The sequence below is a fragment of the Cygnus atratus genome, chromosome 4, assembly GCF_013377495.2.
Source record: "Cygnus atratus isolate AKBS03 ecotype Queensland, Australia chromosome 4, CAtr_DNAZoo_HiC_assembly, whole genome shotgun sequence".
Taxonomy (NCBI): Eukaryota; Metazoa; Chordata; class Aves; order Anseriformes; family Anatidae; genus Cygnus; species Cygnus atratus.
In genome coordinates this window covers 74,520,499-74,539,301 of record NC_066365.1, presented here as the reverse complement: position 1 = coordinate 74,539,301, position 18,803 = coordinate 74,520,499, and the positions used below count along the sequence as shown (strand labels likewise).

The 18,803-nt window shown below is 48.0% G+C and overlaps 2 protein-coding genes across 3 annotated transcripts in view; one reads left to right on the top strand and one right to left on the bottom strand.

Annotated features, from left to right (window-relative positions):
* SMOX (spermine oxidase) overlaps nucleotides 1-7,549 on the top strand; it is a 50,016-nt gene extending 42,467 nt beyond the window's left edge. For both annotated transcript variants that reach the window (XM_035547375.2, XM_035547376.2), the window contains exons 6-7: nucleotides 5,633-5,793; nucleotides 7,080-7,549. In XM_035547375.2, the coding sequence (XP_035403268.1) occupies nucleotides 5,633-5,793; nucleotides 7,080-7,217 (299 nt within the window). In that variant the 3' untranslated portion in view covers nucleotides 7,218-7,549. The remainder of the gene's footprint in view (nucleotides 1-5,632; nucleotides 5,794-7,079) is intronic.
* Nucleotides 7,550-18,523: 10,974 nt separating this feature from the next.
* Nucleotides 18,524-18,803, bottom strand: part of ADRA1D (adrenoceptor alpha 1D) — a 55,668-nt gene continuing 55,388 nt past the window's right edge. Inside the window, exon 2 of the mRNA XM_035547183.2 lies at nucleotides 18,524-18,549. Coding sequence (XP_035403076.1) covers nucleotides 18,539-18,549 — 11 coding nt within the window. The 3' untranslated portion in view covers nucleotides 18,524-18,538. The remainder of the gene's footprint in view (nucleotides 18,550-18,803) is intronic.

The following is an 18,803-nucleotide window of genomic DNA, read 5'->3' as shown; positions in this document are numbered from 1 at the left end:
TGGGTGTTGAATAACCACTAGGAAGGAAGTACGCTAGAGGAATTTTTAGTTCTTTGGCATATTATGTCCCTGTGAATGGGCTGGGCAAGTGCTTCTAGCATACCTCCTGCTTGGGTGTGCCTGGAAGCTATTTATACAGAGGAGCTGATAACCAGCTCAGGAAGCGGTGGGCTGAAGTGCTTGAGGATCCCACATCCTCTGGTTTATTTAATCACAAATTATACGCAATTGTAAGAGCAGTGTCCTCCAGATTAGGTGCATTTTATGCTATTCTAGGGACGGGTCCCGTGATTAACCTATTTATATCTGTCTGTTACTCGTGTAAGCCAAATCTCAGCCCCCAGTGAGTTTCCAGCCTTACCTCTTGTCCACGGACCTCCAGTTAATTGAAGAAATTTGCCTTCGCAAGTGTAGCTTCCCCCTGTGCTTACAGACCATTTGCTGCCTACAATGCAGAGATCTAGAGCAAGGGACCTGGAAGCTGAGGACTACCCGCCTAATTGGCTACTGCCAGAAGAGGTTTTGCATTTTATTGCTCTCTTTAGGAATCATAGGCTAGACTGCATGTTCAAAAACCCTCTTGCAGGGACCAAAACGGAATCCTTGTCTCGGTCTGCTCAGCGGTGCGTTTGGGGTGGATGCGGAGCCCGTGGCTCCCCCGCAGCCTGCAGAGAAGCACGATGAATCAGTGTGTGCTGGGCTCTGGGCAGCTCCTGCTTCCTGAGCTGCGTGTTTTCAGCGGCGTGAGTTATCCCTACGTTACGTTGCGGTTGCACGACACGCACGAATTTGTTCCTCCTGGCCTCAGCAGGCCAGCTGCTGCCCCACGGAGGCATGGCAGGAGGCCCTTCTCTTTAGGGCCAAGTATTTCTAGTGCTGACATCTCCCAGAGAGTATAAACAACCTCGTCTGTGGCAGCTTTCCTTGCTTAACCCCTTTTTTAAAAAACAACACCTCAATTTACCCATGGGACTTTGTTTTTTTGGGTCTGTCCTAGTTTGGCAGAATGGAGTATACTCTCCCTCTTCCTTCTTGTGCTCCTTTGCTGTTGTTATTGTTTGCATGTGTTGGATGTCCCTTTCTTCCTCCTGGGACGGAACTATGCTGGCACTGGCTCATCAGTATGTGCTGCAGTTGCTGTTCCAGCTGATACTGCACCTGGTCACTGTCCATCAGGCTCTTCAGCGGTGTGAGCTCTATCTCAACCTTCTGCTGATCCCGGGTTATCTAACCCTGGAGAAATTCAGGTTAGAAGATGCAATGAACATTTCGTTCATGAGCTGAGAGATCCCCTCAGCTGCTCGAAACTGCAGGAAGAAAGCCTGTCCTTGGAGCACCCATTGCACAACATGACCTGTTCCACTTTCTGCTGGAAAATAAGCTTGTTAGTTTGTGGAAAACCTTTTCAGCTGACTTCCAGGATGGCCTTGCTAAGGTACCTCGGTTTATCCCGTTACCCTTGCTCCCCTGTTTTCCTTAGGGACTTCACAGGAGGAGCAATACCTCGAGGCTGACGTGGGCCAGGTGCCAGGCAGCCTGAAATAACACGAGTGTCTGTACAGCAGGGAGCTCCTTTCCTTAGCAAATGATCATGGTTTGTAGTCCTCAAAGCGAAATGTTCTAGAACTGCCATCAGCAGTAGCTTTTTCCAGCAGTTTATTTTTTGGAGAGAGGAATAAAGCAACCTTTTATCTGTGATCCAACTGTAGTCATTCCTGAAAATGACCAGGCCCCTCTGGTCCATGTAGCCCCACCAAACCCAGCTTTTAAAGTGCTTCCTATCACCCAACGTCTTGTTAGTCAGCTAGCTCAGTTGGGAGACTTGTCCCCTGAGGATCCCAAGCTCGATGGAAGGAGAGCCTCTTCCATAAGGTACTTCAGGGCTCCCACTCCTCACCTGGTGGTCTGGGTCTTCTTCTGAAGAAGACTTTCTCTACTGAATACAGAGAGGGCCTTATGCTCAGTAATGAAAATAGGTTGTATGAATCATTTAATGTTCACTTCACCTTTTGTAGCTTTCGTGTTCTGGGCATGAAAGCCCCCTGCTCTCCAGTTAAGACTTTAGCAACATGGGTTCCCATTTGCAGCTATATTTTGCTGGCCCGTTGCTCTTGGAAGCCTTTCCACTGGCTTCAAAGGATGTTGGACAAGCATCCTATGCTAAATCCATTCGTTTAGACCGAGTGTTATTTTATTCTGAGGATTTCTCTGTAACGAGAGGTGATATACCTCTGTGACCTCAAATTTCTCTCGCAGGTTAGTGCTGGGGCTTATCTGGCTTTGCTGTGAAAAGCTCTCGGGATTGTTCTAGCCTAAGAACCGTGGACAATTACAGCCCTTCACAACTGGACGGCTGAAAAGCCCAGCATCCCCGTAAATCTGATTAAACGGGATGCCTTCAGACAATTAGAAGTCTTGCTCTGGTTTCTTCATTGGCTAAGCTCCGAGCGTGAGAAGCCAGAAGGCAGTAATTGATGATGATAATAATCTGAAGGGCTCACTGATCTGTCAAGCTGAGGCTGGGGACGCCCTGAGGAGTCCTGCCTGTCCTCCAGCTATTTCTCTAGAAGGGAACGGGTCTCTCTTAAGGTCTGTGTCATACCTCCAGCCCCATGTGAATGCCTGGGGTATCCTCATGTCTCTCTGTGGCTATAGACACTAAGATGTGGGTAGTACCATAGATCTCTGTTGCTCTTGGTGGGATTTTAAACGCCCTGCTCTCAGGTAGACATCTAAATTTGGGAGTCTTAAATGATCAATATGAGCCGATTTTATGATAATCCACTTTATCATAATCAGTCCCATAACCAGTAAATCTATGTAGCCACATCTCCCAGAGCTGAATGAAGAGGGGATTAGTTGAGGCACCTGGATTTATCTCCCATAGCTTCACAAGAGGGAGTCAGCAGCATAATAATACGTGTCCTATTTTAGTGAAGGCTGAGGTCCTTTTTTAGGCATTTTATCTCTGTTTGGACAGTGAACGTGTGCTCAGTTCTACAGGTTTCCACATTTATATTGATTGTTACTTCTATCTGTAGGCAAAGGCACATGTTCACACATCCTTTTGAAAGCAGATTGAGAAAGTCCAATTAACTGTATTTCTTGAAAGAGTCTGGCCCTGCTGGTCTTCGTGGTTCATGTCTTGCAAACACGTTCACAATCAGAGCTTCAGTTGTGTGCTCCTGTGTGACCTTTAACCAAGGTCTTCCTATCTGGGTGCAACAGAAATGTCTCTTAATTTTTTTTGTCTTAGAAGCAGCTGGATAACATGACCAGTGTTATGGCCGTGGTCAAACACGACCAGATAACTTAACTGGTGTTCCTTAAGCTTTCCACCCCCAAAATAACGTGTTCCTCACCTAAAAAAAGTGCATAAATTCAGAAGTGCACGAGCACGGTAGTTGCACAGGAGACGCTTCCATCACGCTCATGTGCTCTGATGTGCTGGAGAACCTCATGGCAGAGTCTTTAGGGAGTTCAGGAGAGCTGGTATTTGTGCCCCACGCAGCGTGGTGCTAGGGAGGGAGGCTGGCTTTGGCTCTGGGAGCTGTACGGCTGGGTTATAACGCACCCAGGCTCCTCTGCCCATGCTCCATGTTGCTCTGCTTCTGGTGGGATGAAGTGGCTGTGTGGGGAATAACTCCCTGGTGGGAAGGCTTCTGTTTGCCTCCGTGTATACACGATACTTGGACATCCATGGGAAACACTAGAGAGATGCAAAGCTGTTGCTTTTACCAGTCTGAATGACTCCTGTATTAAATACTGATGGATTTGTACAGTTGTTGATTGGGCTGGTGACCCCACAAATGCTTTTGTTAACAAATTTCAGCCTTTTAGATCTCCTTATCTGTCAAGCCATTGTCTCATTGCTTGTAACACTGTGTGTTCCTATCGTTAATCATCTTTATATCACCATCTTACACGTTGACTCCTGTAGCGAAAATCTTCCAGGTATCTTGGCAGGGGAACATAAGAACAACGGCTAGCTACAGAAGAGGCATCAACAGCCCACTGCAGAGACTCCTTTTATTTGAAAATACAACGTGTGGTTGTTTTTCTTTTGTAGTGCAATGTGATGGATGACTGCTTTGGCCCTGCCTGGTGCTGTGTTGTCTAACGGCGTTCATGGTGTGTTCTCCTGGGCTTTCCCACAGCCCTTAAAAATCAAGCGCAGTAACTTATTTCCTTGACGCGTCTGAGAGCTCCCTGTTCTCTGACTCCCTTGGGCTTTTCACTTCCATCCCAGGCAGTCCTGCTTTGATCATTCTTGGAGGAGAGTCTTTTAGAGGCTTTGTTATGCTAAGTTCTCACTCCTGAAACAACATCCATTTGTAAGATGTACTTTGTTTGTAGGCAGTATTTATTTGCTAGTCTGTGCCATATTTTGATCTGCGGGTTAGTGGTTGGAAAGTGTTCCCAGTGTGCTCCAGCAAGCCATCCAGGTGCCTCTGCTGTTTCCAGTGTTATATTTCATAGCTCTCCTAGACACACCGTACTCCTAAAAGCAGTAGCTGGACCAGGGAAATAACCCGCTCCTGATTTTAAGGAGCAAAAGGCACAACTAATTCATTATAAACTGATAACTATAACTAATTTCATTATGAATCGTTATAAATCATTATAAATCATTAGAGTCTCAGCTCTCCTACATACAGAATTTCTCTTCGTTGCACTTCTCCATGGCCTGTCTCCCCGTTCATCTCCTGCCAGGCCAGATATGATCATGGGACACCAACAAAATCTCGGTCAGTGACACTGAGGCAGACTCAAACCAGCTGTTCAAAGTGTGACAATCCTTATTTCAGTCTACCTGAGGCTCTTGAGGCAACAGCTGGTGGACTGCCTTGGCTACAACTCTTGGATCTCATGTGCTCCTGTACATTTGGGATGGGGACAGTTGCTTATGATGCCGCTATCATTGGTTCACTCAAGTGCCCCTCACCTCCAAGTCCTACATCCTGGTGCAAAACTTACAGCAATCCAGAAACCCTTCTTCCAGCATCATAATCCTTCTTTCCATGCCACGTGCATTCCACAAAATGGTTCTGTTGGATTTTATATTCATTTTGTGGGGTGACTGGGTAGCAGTTAGAGTGAGTTCTACAAGTTTTGAGAACTTTCTGACAGGTTTTCCTATGCATATTGAGGATTTGCCTTCTAACCTTATCTCTGCACCTTTTTGGAGGTGCACCTCTTACAGGACTACCTTAACATCCTAGTTAGACTGGGCACCCAGTTAGATACCTAAAATTAGGTGAGACGAATCCCACACTCGGTCACCGCCAGGCTCGCCAAGGTAAATGAGAGGAGGAAATGCTTTGTATTTTCATCCAGAATGTGTCCAAGGTTCCCTGGAGCTCCCCAGTCTCTTAGGGACATCTGTGTTTTAACAGTCTTTCCCAAAATGGAAGGCTGCAGGTGAGATGACTGGAACTGAAAGGGATCCTATTTCTGTTATTTAGATACCTGGAGCTCAACAACAGAAAGGAGATCTGGTTTAGGGCCTCTTCCCCGTAGCCTGCAGGCTCTGCCAGGATTTATTTTCCATAAATACATGCCACTCCACAACTCGCACTGATGTTTTCTTGGACATGGTCTCACTTTTTCTCTCCTTCTGCTTTCCACCCAGGGAATCCAAACATTCCGAAACCTCGCCGGATCCTGCGGTCCTCCTGGGGCAGCAATCCCAACTTCCGTGGATCCTACTCCTATACCCAAGTTGGGTCTAGCGGGGCCGATGTAGAGAAACTCGCTAAGCCACTGCCTTATGCTGAGAGCTCCAAAACTACTGTAAGTATGGCCCAAACCAGCTCTGTGGCAAGAAGACTAACATGACACTGGGCAGTGGGTTTCCTGGGAGGCAGGTTGAAAGAGACTGTCTCTGGAGGGGCCTCCAATAGCTTGTTTTCCATTTTTTTATACATACCCCCTTGGACAAATGATGTATATAGGATTTTACCTCCTTAGTGACTGGAGGTCACTAAGGAATCCCAACACCTTAGGGATTCCCACCTCTCTCTCCGAAAGTATCAAGAGCTGGGCATCCACGTGGCTTTTGGAATCATGATCCCTGTGTTTAATGTACGTTGGCTTACTGGCCAGTTTAAAATTCCTTAGGAAAGCACAGTTTATTCTGATTTAAGGCATACACTGAATATTCAGCATTAAATACATGACCCCTGGTAATAGCTAGGTCTGAACGTTTTGGAGATGCATATTAGGAAATCCTTCTGTATTGGCAGTAGAGGGTGAGGGAGATCCAGTCCTTGCCTTAGGGGACTCATATATTTGCAGGGGACAGTGAATTTGCTCCTCAGGTGCTGCCTTTGATTTCTGGGAGCGAAGAGTGCACATGGAGATAGCTGCTGCAGCTCAGCTAATGAGCAGCAATATATTCAGCCAAACTCACCCCGTCATTCAGGGCTTTGCGTCCAAATCCAGAGGCAGTGGCTGATGAATATCCAGCCTCCAAGGAGCTGTCCAGTCCATTTCCTCCACCCAGAGCCACCATGCAACTTTGTTCAGCATGGAAATGTGTTAAAATGGGTAACAGGAGCTTTGGGAATCTCTCTCTAGTCTCAGGGAAGATCTGAAATCCCTGCCTCAGAAGTGAGTTAGGAGCAATTTCGTCAAGCACCTGACTATGGAGTGAGCTAAGACACTGTCTCACCCCCTGGGGTGTCTTGGCTCCTGAAGTTGCAGTCCTGAAAAAATAAATCCTTAACGCCCCAAAGGCTAATAATGTATGATTTGGAGGAGCAAAGAGAAGAAAGAGCAGAGAGTTTAGGTGCTCAGTGCCTTGTGCAGATGAGTCTGAGGTTATTGGAGCTAGGATGATGCCGCAGCCCTGCCGAGAGCTCTGTGCAGACGTACCAAGGGTGAGCTTGACATTAGCAGACGTGCTGTGCCTTCCCCGAGGTTCACCACACCGGGATTTCGAGAACCAGCACTCCTGTGAACACCGGTGTCATCTCGTGGGGATGTGGGAGGGCACAGAAAGTTTTGTCTCCTTTTTGCCTCACGTGTGCTTTCCGGTAAGCGCTGCTGAGCTTTCCCACTTTTCTTATCCTCTCCAGCCGATGCAGGTGATGTTTTCAGGGGAGGCCACTCACAGGAAGTATTATTCCACTACCCACGGTGCTGTGCTTTCTGGGCAGAGAGAGGCTGCTCACCTCATTGAGATGTACCAGGACCTCCTCCAGTGCCGGAGCTAAAAGGCCCCGTGTTTGCAAACACCACCAACTCCCGATTCCTTTTACAGGTGTGTGGAGGGGGTTCTTTTTTTTTTTTTTTAATTTCAGTTCACAGTAGAACAGCCTTTATCTTTTCTATTAAAAAAAAAAAAAAAGCCCTAACTGTTTAAAAACCTAGTCATCAATAGCTTCATTTCCATGTGCTGTATTGTTAACAGGGAAGGGTGCTCTTTTTGTCTGGTAAACTGTTTCTTTGTCATTTTAATTCTAACTGCACTTTCGGTGCCTATCATTTTTTTTTCCTTTCTGTATTGTAAGTGCCTTCTATACTAAAATAAATGTTGTAATAAAAAGACTGGGTGCTTTGGTAATTCCTGGAGACTCTGCTCAGTAAGTTATTACTCTTTTTTATATGCTCCCATGTTTTATATTTTATAAAAAAAAAGGGGTTTTCTTCCTTTCTACAAAATTTGGAGTAGGAGGATCTTGAGGCAGATCTGGATACTCTCTGTACTCATTCATCTTACTCACTGTGTGTTCGAGGAATTGTGCCTTAGGGACATAGTCATTTGCCTTGTCCAGATTAGTGCTGAAATCCCCCTGCATCCCCGTACATTTAACTCAGTGTGCCACCTGCCCATCAGCTGCTGCAGGCCCTTGTGCTTCAGGAAACCTTCCTGTAATTTTGCTGGGGGGAATCTGGGGGTGGTGGTCTGACCTGTCACTTGTCCTTCACAAATTCTTGAACCACATTGTGGAAGGAACGTTCACGCCTGTGTGCCAGCTAAAATGCCAAGTGAAAACCCCAAACTGCCTTGGTAATGCAGATACAGCTGGAGTATAATCTACAGCTGTAATCGTAACTTGTCCAAGTGGAAAACACCACGCAAACTGATGTGGGAGTGCGGGCAAGAAGGAGGAGGATGAGAAGATGCAATCTTGAACTTCCTGTGTGATGAAACTCCACGTTTTGCTGGACAGCAGTGCCCCAAACAGGTGAGCTTTCCATCCCCTGCCTCCAGAAAAGAGGGTCCCAAAATCTAAATGACACCATTGATGTTGAAGAGCTCTCCCAGGGAGGTCATGGCTATTCCCACTAGTAAGGAATTGTGAAGGGATGTGAAAGCATGGCTCAGACATATTATATTTGGATTAATATATATATATATATATATATATATATATATATATATAATATATATATATATATATAACATATATATAATATATATGTTTTATATATATATATATATATATATATATATATATATATATATATATATTCCATGGAACCTGTGTATAGTACCTGACATGGCCTTCAATTAAAACTCCTTAAATTCAATTATCCCTGATTTCCTCTTTGTCCAAATACACGATGGCCAGCCATGGGTTATGCCTGCAGAGTTAAGTTAAGACCTTAGGACACAGCCTCTGTTCAAGATGGGGAAGCTTAACTTTCCCTGCAGGGATGCTGCATCTCTCACGTCGATGGTTTTTACTCTGTCCAAGAGGAGGTGGCACCCCAGCACCTCTGATACACCGTGAGTATCCCTGCGGGCCTCCCTTTATGTTCAGACTGTACCCAGCTCTGTATAAATGTGCTTGGTTTGTCAAGGTTAGTTCCTATATAAACTATTTCTACAGCAAAGCCAGAGGCTGGGAGACACTGTTTTAGGGTGACCCTTTGGGGAGTGCCAGACCAGCCGAAATTTGAAGGCTGATTGAATATATTTCCTTCTTTCCTTCACTCGTGGAAGCAGTTTCTGCTCCCTGTTTCAAGCAGAGATCCTGCTGAACCGTGAGAAGACTTAAAAACCAGTGCCAAGGGTAAGGAATGCCTGGCAAGGGCCGGTTTTGAGCCTGCCAGCTTTTCTTTGGGTGATCTGGAGAGCACATCTTCATCTGAAGAGCACCTCAGGCAGCGGCCGCACTTGCACCGAGCAAGTCAAACTGCTTGGAAACGCACTCAGATGTGCTTGAGAACAAAGGCTGGAAATAAAGCTGAGCAAAAAGGGGAATTTAATAAGAAAACGCTCTGAAAATTAACTTGGCATGAGCGACTTACTACAAGCTTGTCCTGATGTGCACCACTTTGGGGAGACAACCAGGGTGACATTACTTTCTGGGTAGTAAAACTGCTTCCCCCTGGAGCCTTCAAATAATCACCTGTAGAGATCCTAATGGAGATAAACAATCCTGATGGCCCGGTGTCAGAAGTGCATTACACAAGCAGTGCTCTGGATGGAAGAATTGCTCAGAGCTGGGGTTTTCCTACTGCAACGACGTAATCTGGACCAAAGAGGCCTGCTTAGTGCAAAGTTAATGGGCCGGTGATAAACGAGAAACCATCTGTGTGCTGCGTTCAAGCTATCCCTCAGCCAGCTTAGCAGGAGGATTCGCCTTTGACCTAAATAGGCTTCCTGAAAAGAAACTCGCTGTATATTTTTAAAATGTGTTCTAGCTTTAGTCACTGAGGCATACGCGTGTGTGTGTGTTCATGTTTTGTTTCCCTCGAAGGGTTCTCTCACCGCGTGGGCAAGTATTTGCTGGGACATATGTTTCTTTGTTAACCCATAAGCCATGGGGCAGCGCGGCTGAATTGCAGCGTGTCCTGCAGAGGAGGTGGGTGCAGAGGCAGGGAACTTGCAGCTCTTCGGGGGCTGCGGCTCTTGGGATCCCCTGAACTGTGTGGGTTTAGGAGGGGAGGCTTTGGACAGCTTGTGCTGGCTTCGAGGGGACGTCAGGATTCACGGTACGTGTAGGGCAGCAGCTTGCTGTGAGAGTCCCATTTTGTCCTTCGGTGTCCCAGTGACACCTAAATCCTCAGGGGGCCTTTTCTTGCTTGGAGGCTTCGTGGCAGGAGGGCTGGAGGCTCAGGTTTCTGCTTTCGGAGCCTCCTGCCAGGCAAAGGGCTGTCCTCGCCGCACGGGTAGGTGTTTCACCCCAGTGACGTTTGGCTCCGCTCTCCCCCAGGGGTAACAGCTTCAAGGCCTTGTATACAACGAGTCCCTTTGTTAACGAGTCCGTTTGTTGCCTTATGCTTTAATTGCACGTCCTCCAGCTTAACATGAGCACTCTCTCCCAGTCCAAGCAGCCCCTGAACTGTGCAGATGTGCATCAGTGGGCACAAATGTTAGTAACCAGCAAGGTTTTGTCCTGACTTCATGAAAAATGCCTTCTGGAACAATATATATTTTCTCAAGGATATAAACCCTTTTCTTTTTCAAGTCAGCTGAGCAAAACATAGACATCAGCATAGTTTTATGATGTCTAAACACTGTTTTTTTTTTTTTTTTTCCAAAAATAAAAAAAGTTTGCAGGCTGAAGAGGACACGTGTTTAGCTGTTACCTTATCTCCTTGCATTATCCATCTGTCTGGCCACTGGCCAAGGGCTCGAGCGAGGAGCAAAGTGATGAATGCGTCTGTTTTGGCATCTGTTGCCCCAGGAGAAGCATGCGTAGTCTCCTTGTGGTTTCCTACCAAGCATCTGGGGTGGGAGTCACGTTGCTCAACTGCAGCTATTTAGGAGTGGGACGTCCAGTTGATAAATGATTTACGGAGGCTCCTTCTAGGGTCAGCAGCGAGGGAAAAGGAGGGAAAGAAAAAAAAAAACTCGTTAAGATGGTAAGCCAGCTCATCCCAAGAGACAGTGGTCTGGAGAGGAGGTGCCTGCCCCCTCCAGCCTCAGCACCAGGGATGCCTTCCTGGCTGTGCCAGAGTTGGGAAGGGTCGCAGTGCATCGGCTTTGGGATGCTTGTCCCCTCTTTTATCGCAGGAGCAAAACTCTTTTCCTGATGTTTCTGAGTTGCAGGAGTTGTGCTGCAGGAAGGGCGAGCAGTGCTCTTGAATTGGAACGAAGGAAAGGTGGAAAGTCTGTCCGGCTTCAGTCACTCGGCTTTTGCCAAGGGTTATCCTCGAGGACCCAGAGCTGGGTTCCAGCAGCCCCAGCACAGTGGAAGCAGAGGAGAAAACGGAGTCCTTTGGGCTAAGAAACCGGAAAAGCCTCAGGACTGTTGCTTTCTCCCATGGCTTCTTTATCCTGGGATATCCAAGAAAAGCTGCGATGCTGGTGGTCAGGGTTTCAAAGCTCCCTTCCGTGTGCACACAACATGATGATGGTGTCTGATTTTGCTAAATAGGCACATAAATAGGAAACAGCGGTGGGATTCAAGCCACATTGAGAAGAAGTGTCCCAGGACCCTGGCTTTTAATGAAGGGTTTTCTCTCCACACCTTGTTTCTCCCAGGACCGTGTGCCATTTAGCTCTGGGGTCTGGTGCTCAGTGTTCACTGGTAAGGTGTGTGCGGGCAGATCAGTGAAGGAGGAGAGATGAGGGATGAAGGCTGGGCTGAAGCTTCGTACCTCCCAGAGAGGTGCTTTTCATGCTCCCTTCATAGGAGGGCTTCTAATCCACATCTGCCATCTTCTTCAGGAAAACCTAGCAGGGCGAGCCCACTTCGGCTCGTGTTTCTCCCCGAGACCCTAAATTTAGCAGCTGTTTACCAAGAGCTGCTTAAAATTAGCAGCTTCCGCAGCAGCGAAGGCCACCCTGCGGACGTGATGAGGAGAGGTGACCCTGCTCTCCCTTCTCCAGCCCCTGCAGCGTCCTAACTCCTGCTGTGTCCCCAAAACGCTCATCAGTAGGATGAAGGTTGGTGGGAAGAGGATAGGGGTGCCGCGACGGTGAGAGCCACCCAATTTCCTAGAAATAATAAATGAAAGCTCGTTCTGGTTGGGAAAGTGGATGGGGAAGGCAGGGTGCTGGGAGCGGTGTCTCAGCACCCAGCCCTGGCTGATGGTGCCACGGGGAACGTGCGTGCCCGTCCCTAGCTGCCCATGTCCTGGCTGAGCCTTGCACTTGGTAGCAAGAAATATTTTAGATTGAGAATGGCTGGGAAAGATGAAATGAGTCCTCAAAGCTTCTCCTGCACCACAAGGGTGGTGTTATGGCCAGCTCCTGGTTTGTGGCTTAGCATCACCCCTCTTGCAAGTCCCGATGTGCGGTGAGTGAGTGCACAACCTGTGTAGTGTCACTGGGGGGGTTAGTGGTGCAATAGTGCAAACAGTGGAGTTTGGGGACCAGGAAACCACCCTGGTGCTGATTTGCACCAGCAAACACAGACCCAAAACCTCTAGGGAAAGGGGACTATGAGCCCCAGGGGAGATATGGAGGATAAGAAGCAGGAATTAGGGGAGTGGACAAAAGGAAATAGTGAAGTGGGGAGAAGCCGGGAGTCCAAGCCAGGCTTGGAAGTCACCTTGGAGATATTGCCCGAAAACTGGACAAATTCAGCAAACCAGAAGCATGTTCAAGGAGTGGATGCTGAAACTGCAAATGGCTCGGGGATGACCAAGACCCCCCTGGCTCTGCACCCTGGGGCTGGATGTTTTCCTCCCGTGGCCATCCCTGGGGTCAGACCTCCGGGTTCTTGGCACCAGTAAGGCTGACCTCCTGCAACAGGAGGGCAAACCGGTGAAATGTGGTTTTATGCTGCCATCTTGTGGCCTAGAAAGACTTCTCGAGCCATATTAAAAATTACCTGGCATAAAGATTACATGCATATATGTGCACATAGGTGTGAATGATGTTAAATGGGAGGAAACACAGATGTGGGCGAAGGGGCGGGTTGCTTCTTGGTGGGCTCTGCTCCTGGTCCGTCCAGATGAAGGGCTCCACAGCCCGAGATATCCAGGGGTACTGAGATTCCCTGTGTCAGGCAGGAGCTGTGGAGGTGGGTGGAATAAGCTGGGTCATTTTCAGTCTCTCAGAGCCCACCTGTGTGAGATTTTGGGCCACGCTGCAGGTCCCCTGGGGACCAGCTGCCGTTTCCATGGTGTTTTGGGTGAGGGCAGCCCCTACCTGCTTGGCACAAACCCTCAGCATCACGGCATGGCCGTGGCAGCTGGCACACAGACCCATGGGGACTTTGGCTGTCCCCTTGTAGAAGTAATCAGAAAGTGATGTGAGTGTGAGAGCAGCGATAAAATGAATGATTTTGTGTTGCTTTTCTCGCGGGCAGCGTGACCCCGGCCAGGGCGGCTTCCAAGGGGCAATTTGCGAAGCGTTTGGCAAACGAGCAGGGCCTAATGGAAAAGCAGCAGCGCAGGGAGTGATTCAGGGGCTGGAGGAATTGATTTACGGGGGCAGAGATCGCGGAATAAATAAATTAGCAGGGCTGGCTGCAAGTGCCTCGCTTGGCTGGGCGGCCGGGGAGCCGAGCTGGTGCGCTGCCAGGAGGGCGAGGGTGGGGAAGGGTTTGTGGCCCTCATGGGTGGCACCGGGGGTGCAGGGGGTGACGGCAGGGCCAGGGGAGGGGGCACGCAACGGGGACGTGCCAGCCATCGGCGGTGCTCTGCTAAAAACCACCAGCTGAGGGCCGTAAATCTCCAGGAAAACTTCAGTTTGGGGAAATCGGTGCAAAAAATCTCTCCTTCACGGTGCTTGTGTGGATGTGCTTGTGTATAGGCAAGCGAGCTTCAAAGTCCAAACTGGTGCATTCTCCCTGACCCGGGGATGTTCATCCCCTCTGTATAACACTTGGATTTGCTTGTGCTCCTAAGTATGCCCAGGAATCATTGCTTATTCCACCCTGCATTTTCTTGGGTTTCCCACGATAAAACACACCGTTTTCCTTATCAGCGAGCCCCTTTGGTATCATTTCATTAAAGATGTTTTATATCTCCTCGTATCTTGCGGTACAGCTCTGGCCTTCAGGCATATGCAGGTGGCACATGTCACCTGCGTCCTGAGCACAGCATCCCTTCTGGATCCTAAAAATGCCCCCTCACAACAAACTGGGGTTTGATCCAACCCTCTAATTCCTGCTGCCCTTTCAATTAAAACACCAATTTAATTCCCGTGTAGCTGCCTTCTGATGGGACTGCTGGGTGATTTTCCATGGCCATTTCGTGATGCCAAGCCCAAGGAAACCTTCCTGCTCTGAATTTTAAACAGCAAAGCTTTGCCATCCCCAAAGAATGGGAATATCAAGCCGCCTGCTGACACAATCGGCTCTAAATGGGCCAGGCTTTCAGCACAATCAGGACGGAGGAACGGCAGCTTTTTCCTGTAATGCCTTTTCAGTCGAGGATTAATTTTAGGCTGCCTGGATCACCCCTCCAGACAACACGGCTGGCGTATTGTGTATGGCCCCCTCCTAAATCCATCTTCTGCCCTGCACCTCACATCTGCAGATGGAAAAGCTGTGTTTGAAATAATGCCCATCCTTTTCAAAGCCCCACTTCACGGAAAGAAGTGCCGAGGCATTCCCACCTTCACAGCTCTCGGCTAATCTGTGCAGAAATGGGAAGCAGTGGGGTAAGAAGACAGCCAGAATGGGTAATGATGGGCCAGGCGGATGGGGTGGATTTGGATAAATAGCCCCTTAAATCATCTGGAGCGGGATGCAGATTTCACCACAGCTGAATCACAGTTTTGTTTGCTTGAATTGAAAACTCTTGGTGTATATACACATAAATATATATATGTATATATGCACACACTTTTGGTGAACACACTCTTTATATATATACATTTAGGGAGAGAATTACAACGACTGTCCCTCCCAGGGATCTCCTACGCAGACACTGCCGATGCAGTTGACTCTGCAGAGCAGCCGCACGACCCTGAGCTAATCAGCCTGGCTCTGAGCTCATTTCCCACCAAGATCCCTTCCTGAAGCTCTCCGGCCGTGCACTCTCCACCCTCCTTCCCGTCCCCTCGGCCCTTCGCAGTGTCATGTCCTTGCTATGCGCTGGCGTCACCGCAGCCACGCCTGCTGCTCCAGGACAAAGATTTCCGCTGGGAAATGCATGAGAGTGAAAGAAGGAGCCTTGCCGAGCCAAGCGAGGCTCCTTGCTGCTCACCCCTGCTCTGAGGACAGCTGGGATGTGTTCTTCGGGACCCAAAGCAACCCACCGCCGTCCCTCCTGGGATGGGGCAGGGTGCTGGAGGACGTGGGTTGGGGTGGATGTAGCCAGTCCATTGACCAGTCCTAGGGGCACAGAGAAGAGTTTTCCTCTGGGTAAGGAGAAAGAAAGAGAGACTAACAAGGTAGAGAAGGAGCAAGGACGTGATGCTGGGAGAGGGATCTCCAAGAGAGAGATGCTCTGTGCTGGTTGCGGGATATAAATGACATCGGGAAGTAATGCAAATTTTTATGCCCCTGGAAGTATTTGATGGGTCACTGCACTGCAAGTGAGAAATGCTGAGCCTTTTCTCTTCACCTGAAGGTAGCTGGCCGTGTCTTCTGCTCCGAAGAGTTTTCTTCTGCAGCAAGTTCCTGACCCGGTGTTGGACGTATGGAGCCTTTTTGCTCGGGAAGATTGGTGTGTGGAGGAAGTTTCTTTATCAAAAAGTGGGATGGGGGAAGATACCCGAAGATACTTTGTTACTTTGGTTAAAAAATAATAATAAAAAAGGTGAACATCTCCATGTTTGTCCTGCTGCTGCATCCCAATGTACTTTGCCTCCTGAGAGCAAGGGATGGTGTGGAGTTACCATGAACCAACATCCAGGGGGCTTTTGTCTCCTGGGTTGGGACAGAGGAGAGCCTAAGGCTACTCAGAATATGTAGGGCTATTTATATGAGCAGGAAAATATCAAGTCTTGCAAGTTCAGCAGTCACAGGGAAGAGAGAATGACACGACACACTTGTTCTCGTGTTCAGATGGGTCTTGTTTAGGGAGGATAAATTTCTGTAATGTTTAATCAGGCCCAAATACAATGTAAGCAAGGTAAACATGGGGTTTGCAGGGCTCTCTTCTTTTCTCCTTGGCTGAAATTTCTCCCCTATTTTTCAGGTCCCTTTGGGACCAGCACCTTGTGGCATGACAGGTGGCTGGTCTCCACAACACCAGGACACAAAACCCTGATATCCCTGCTCCCTTCTGCCCTCTCCCCCATGCCTGCCACCACTGCGAACTTGCCCCCAACCCCTCGGTTGGATGCGGGTTGCTTCGGCCCATCTGGAGAGAGGGAAAGTCCAATGGAGCTGGAGGAGGAGAAGAGACAGAGGTGAGAACAAGAGCCCAGTATTAGGTGAAAATCCTATGCAAGAAGATCTGCTGAAATTAAATTTATTTATTTATTTATTTATTTTGAGAGCAGACAGGTTTTAAGAGGTTCCCAGCAGCTCCTTCCCCTGGAGGCTTCTCCCTCCCCAGCTCTGCCCAGAGTCAAAATGTCCCCGTGCTGGGCCAAGAGCACATCTGTAGGCAGGTGAGGAATGGCACGACATGAAATTGGGGACAGGAGGAGGGCAGGGACCGCTTAGAAACGGTAGTGAAATATTAAGGAATTTGGGAAGTTGACCAGCAAACTGGTACCATTGAGCAGAGTTGGTTGGGACTGGTAGCACCCCAAGCAGGGTGCCCAGCCTCACGTCCAGGCAGCTGCTGAAGCTCTCCAGGCTTTTCAATATCGTGAGCAGCCAGATTTTGAATATCTAGGAGAGCCCTGCCAGTAATTTTAGGAAGAAGAGGTTAACCTCTGTTAAATCTGGATAGAGAAGGTGGGAGGCAGAAGGAAGGTTAGATGGTAGTGCAGTGGCACCGTGTTTCATGGCTATGGCACGAACTACAGCTATGCTCCTGCAGTGCCCTCAAAAGTACGTGCAAATGGGATGTTTTGTCTCCTGGGCTGGAGAATTCATGTCAGCTGGATGAAATACGAACGCCCCCACTTTCTGCAGTGGCCAGACGAGCCTGGCTGAGAGGCTCGGACGGTGCTTCGCTTGGGTCAAAGCAAGCGGTGACACATTGCTTTCTCTGCCCTCGCAAATGGTTTCAGACATCAGTCTTGGCTTTGGCTTCTCCTTGGCGTGCTGGGGAAGATTTGCATGATCACAGTTCATAGGTTGCTGTTGCTTAAAATCTCTTTGGAAACAATACCAAGAAAAGAAAAATTAAAGATAAACTCACTGCCCACTGCACAAAGTTTGTTAGATTTGTGTAAATCAGCATGGATCCACCAAACTATACATAACTCTATCAGCTTTCCCCAGGTGTTGCCTGGAGGGACTGTTTGAGTGTTGTGGACACACTCATAGGGGTGCATTCACTGACACTCTAATGTACCACAACGTGCCTGAAAATGGGTAAAGCACTGAGGTTTTAATAGCTTTAAGAAAAACAAACAAACAAGCAGGAAAATGTTGATGTTTTGCACTGGGACACAAAGCAAAGAGTCTGGGACTTCATCCAAAGACCATTAATGACAAAAGAAGACTCATGATGACGTCAAGATATTGGAGGTAGCTGGTTGCCAATTGCTCTGCATCGTGTAGACACATAGGAGCTAATTTAGTGATTATCTGCCTTCTGTAACAAGGCACTATTTCCATCTCAGTCCAGCTGATTCTGATTTTTTACATATGTTCCATACAGCTTTATATAAAATGTTCCTTCTGCTTTACTTAGCCCTTCATATTTGATGGGCAAAGACCCTATTGACACAAGGACATAGAAGATGATGAATTATTTATAGGGAGTATTTAAAGTTGAGCCCCAGATATAGAAATTGTTTCATTACAGAAGCTCACAGTAATGCTCTTGATCCTGTTTCAGTATGGAAGTTGGAACACATAAAATATGAATATAAGCACATAAAAGACGTATATAAACTGAGAGGTTCTCCCCATGCTGGGGGTCCCTCTGAGGCAACTGAGAAGAGCAATTGGAGAGCATGTATGTCTTAAAAATGTTTATGTTTTGGTGTGTGAGTGGGTTGAGAAGGAAAACAACTCTCAAAATGGTGCTTGCAGTCCCTTTCTAATCCCCCCCTGAGGCACTATCAGCTGAAGTGCTGCCCCATGCTACTATTTCAGCACAGTTTTCAGGTACGAGCTGCCTCACACTAGGGTCTCCCTCCCTGATAGACTTTGCAGTTTTGATTTTGGGGTAAAATGTAGATGGGGCAGGCATGCCAGCTCTCTGGCCCTATAGACCTGCCTGCAGATCTCTGGAGAAAAACCCTGCCATGAACCTTGAATGTCCCTTGTCTTGTCTCAGAAGGTCTTTCCTGGGAGTCCAAAGCATCTTCCAAAGCATTTGGAAGCAATTTAGATGAGGAGGTGACTGACTCATTAAGGACTGGGATATAGGGAAGAGGCTTCACTTATATCCAAAAAGCCTTAAGGTGTGACTGGGAGAATCACAGGTCACCCCTCTTTACAACTGTCCTGGGGAAATTAGTTTGAAGTGATGTTTATAAGCAGTATAATGACATGTCAGGGAGATAGCTTACGGCAGGAGAGCACGGACCCAACGGCTCATGGAGAAGAAAGACCTTCCTGAAGGAGCTACGGGGCCACAGGATGAGTGGGGAACTCTTGTTGTGGTCCTACAACTGTCCTAGGGGAAAGCAGAAGGGGATTACATGGTCAGTTATGGCCAGAAGTCACAGTCTGGTGCTTAGTCCCAGCCGTGCTGTGCTGGTTAATGGGCTGCCACATGGCTTGGAAATAGAGGCAGATGAATCCGCTGATGGCACAGAACTAATTTAGGTAGTCAAAAGCAAGGAGGAGCTTCAGAGATGCTGAAACAAGCCAAGGGAATTAACAACAACATAGCAGAGGAAATTAAGCACTGATAAAATGCAAGATAAT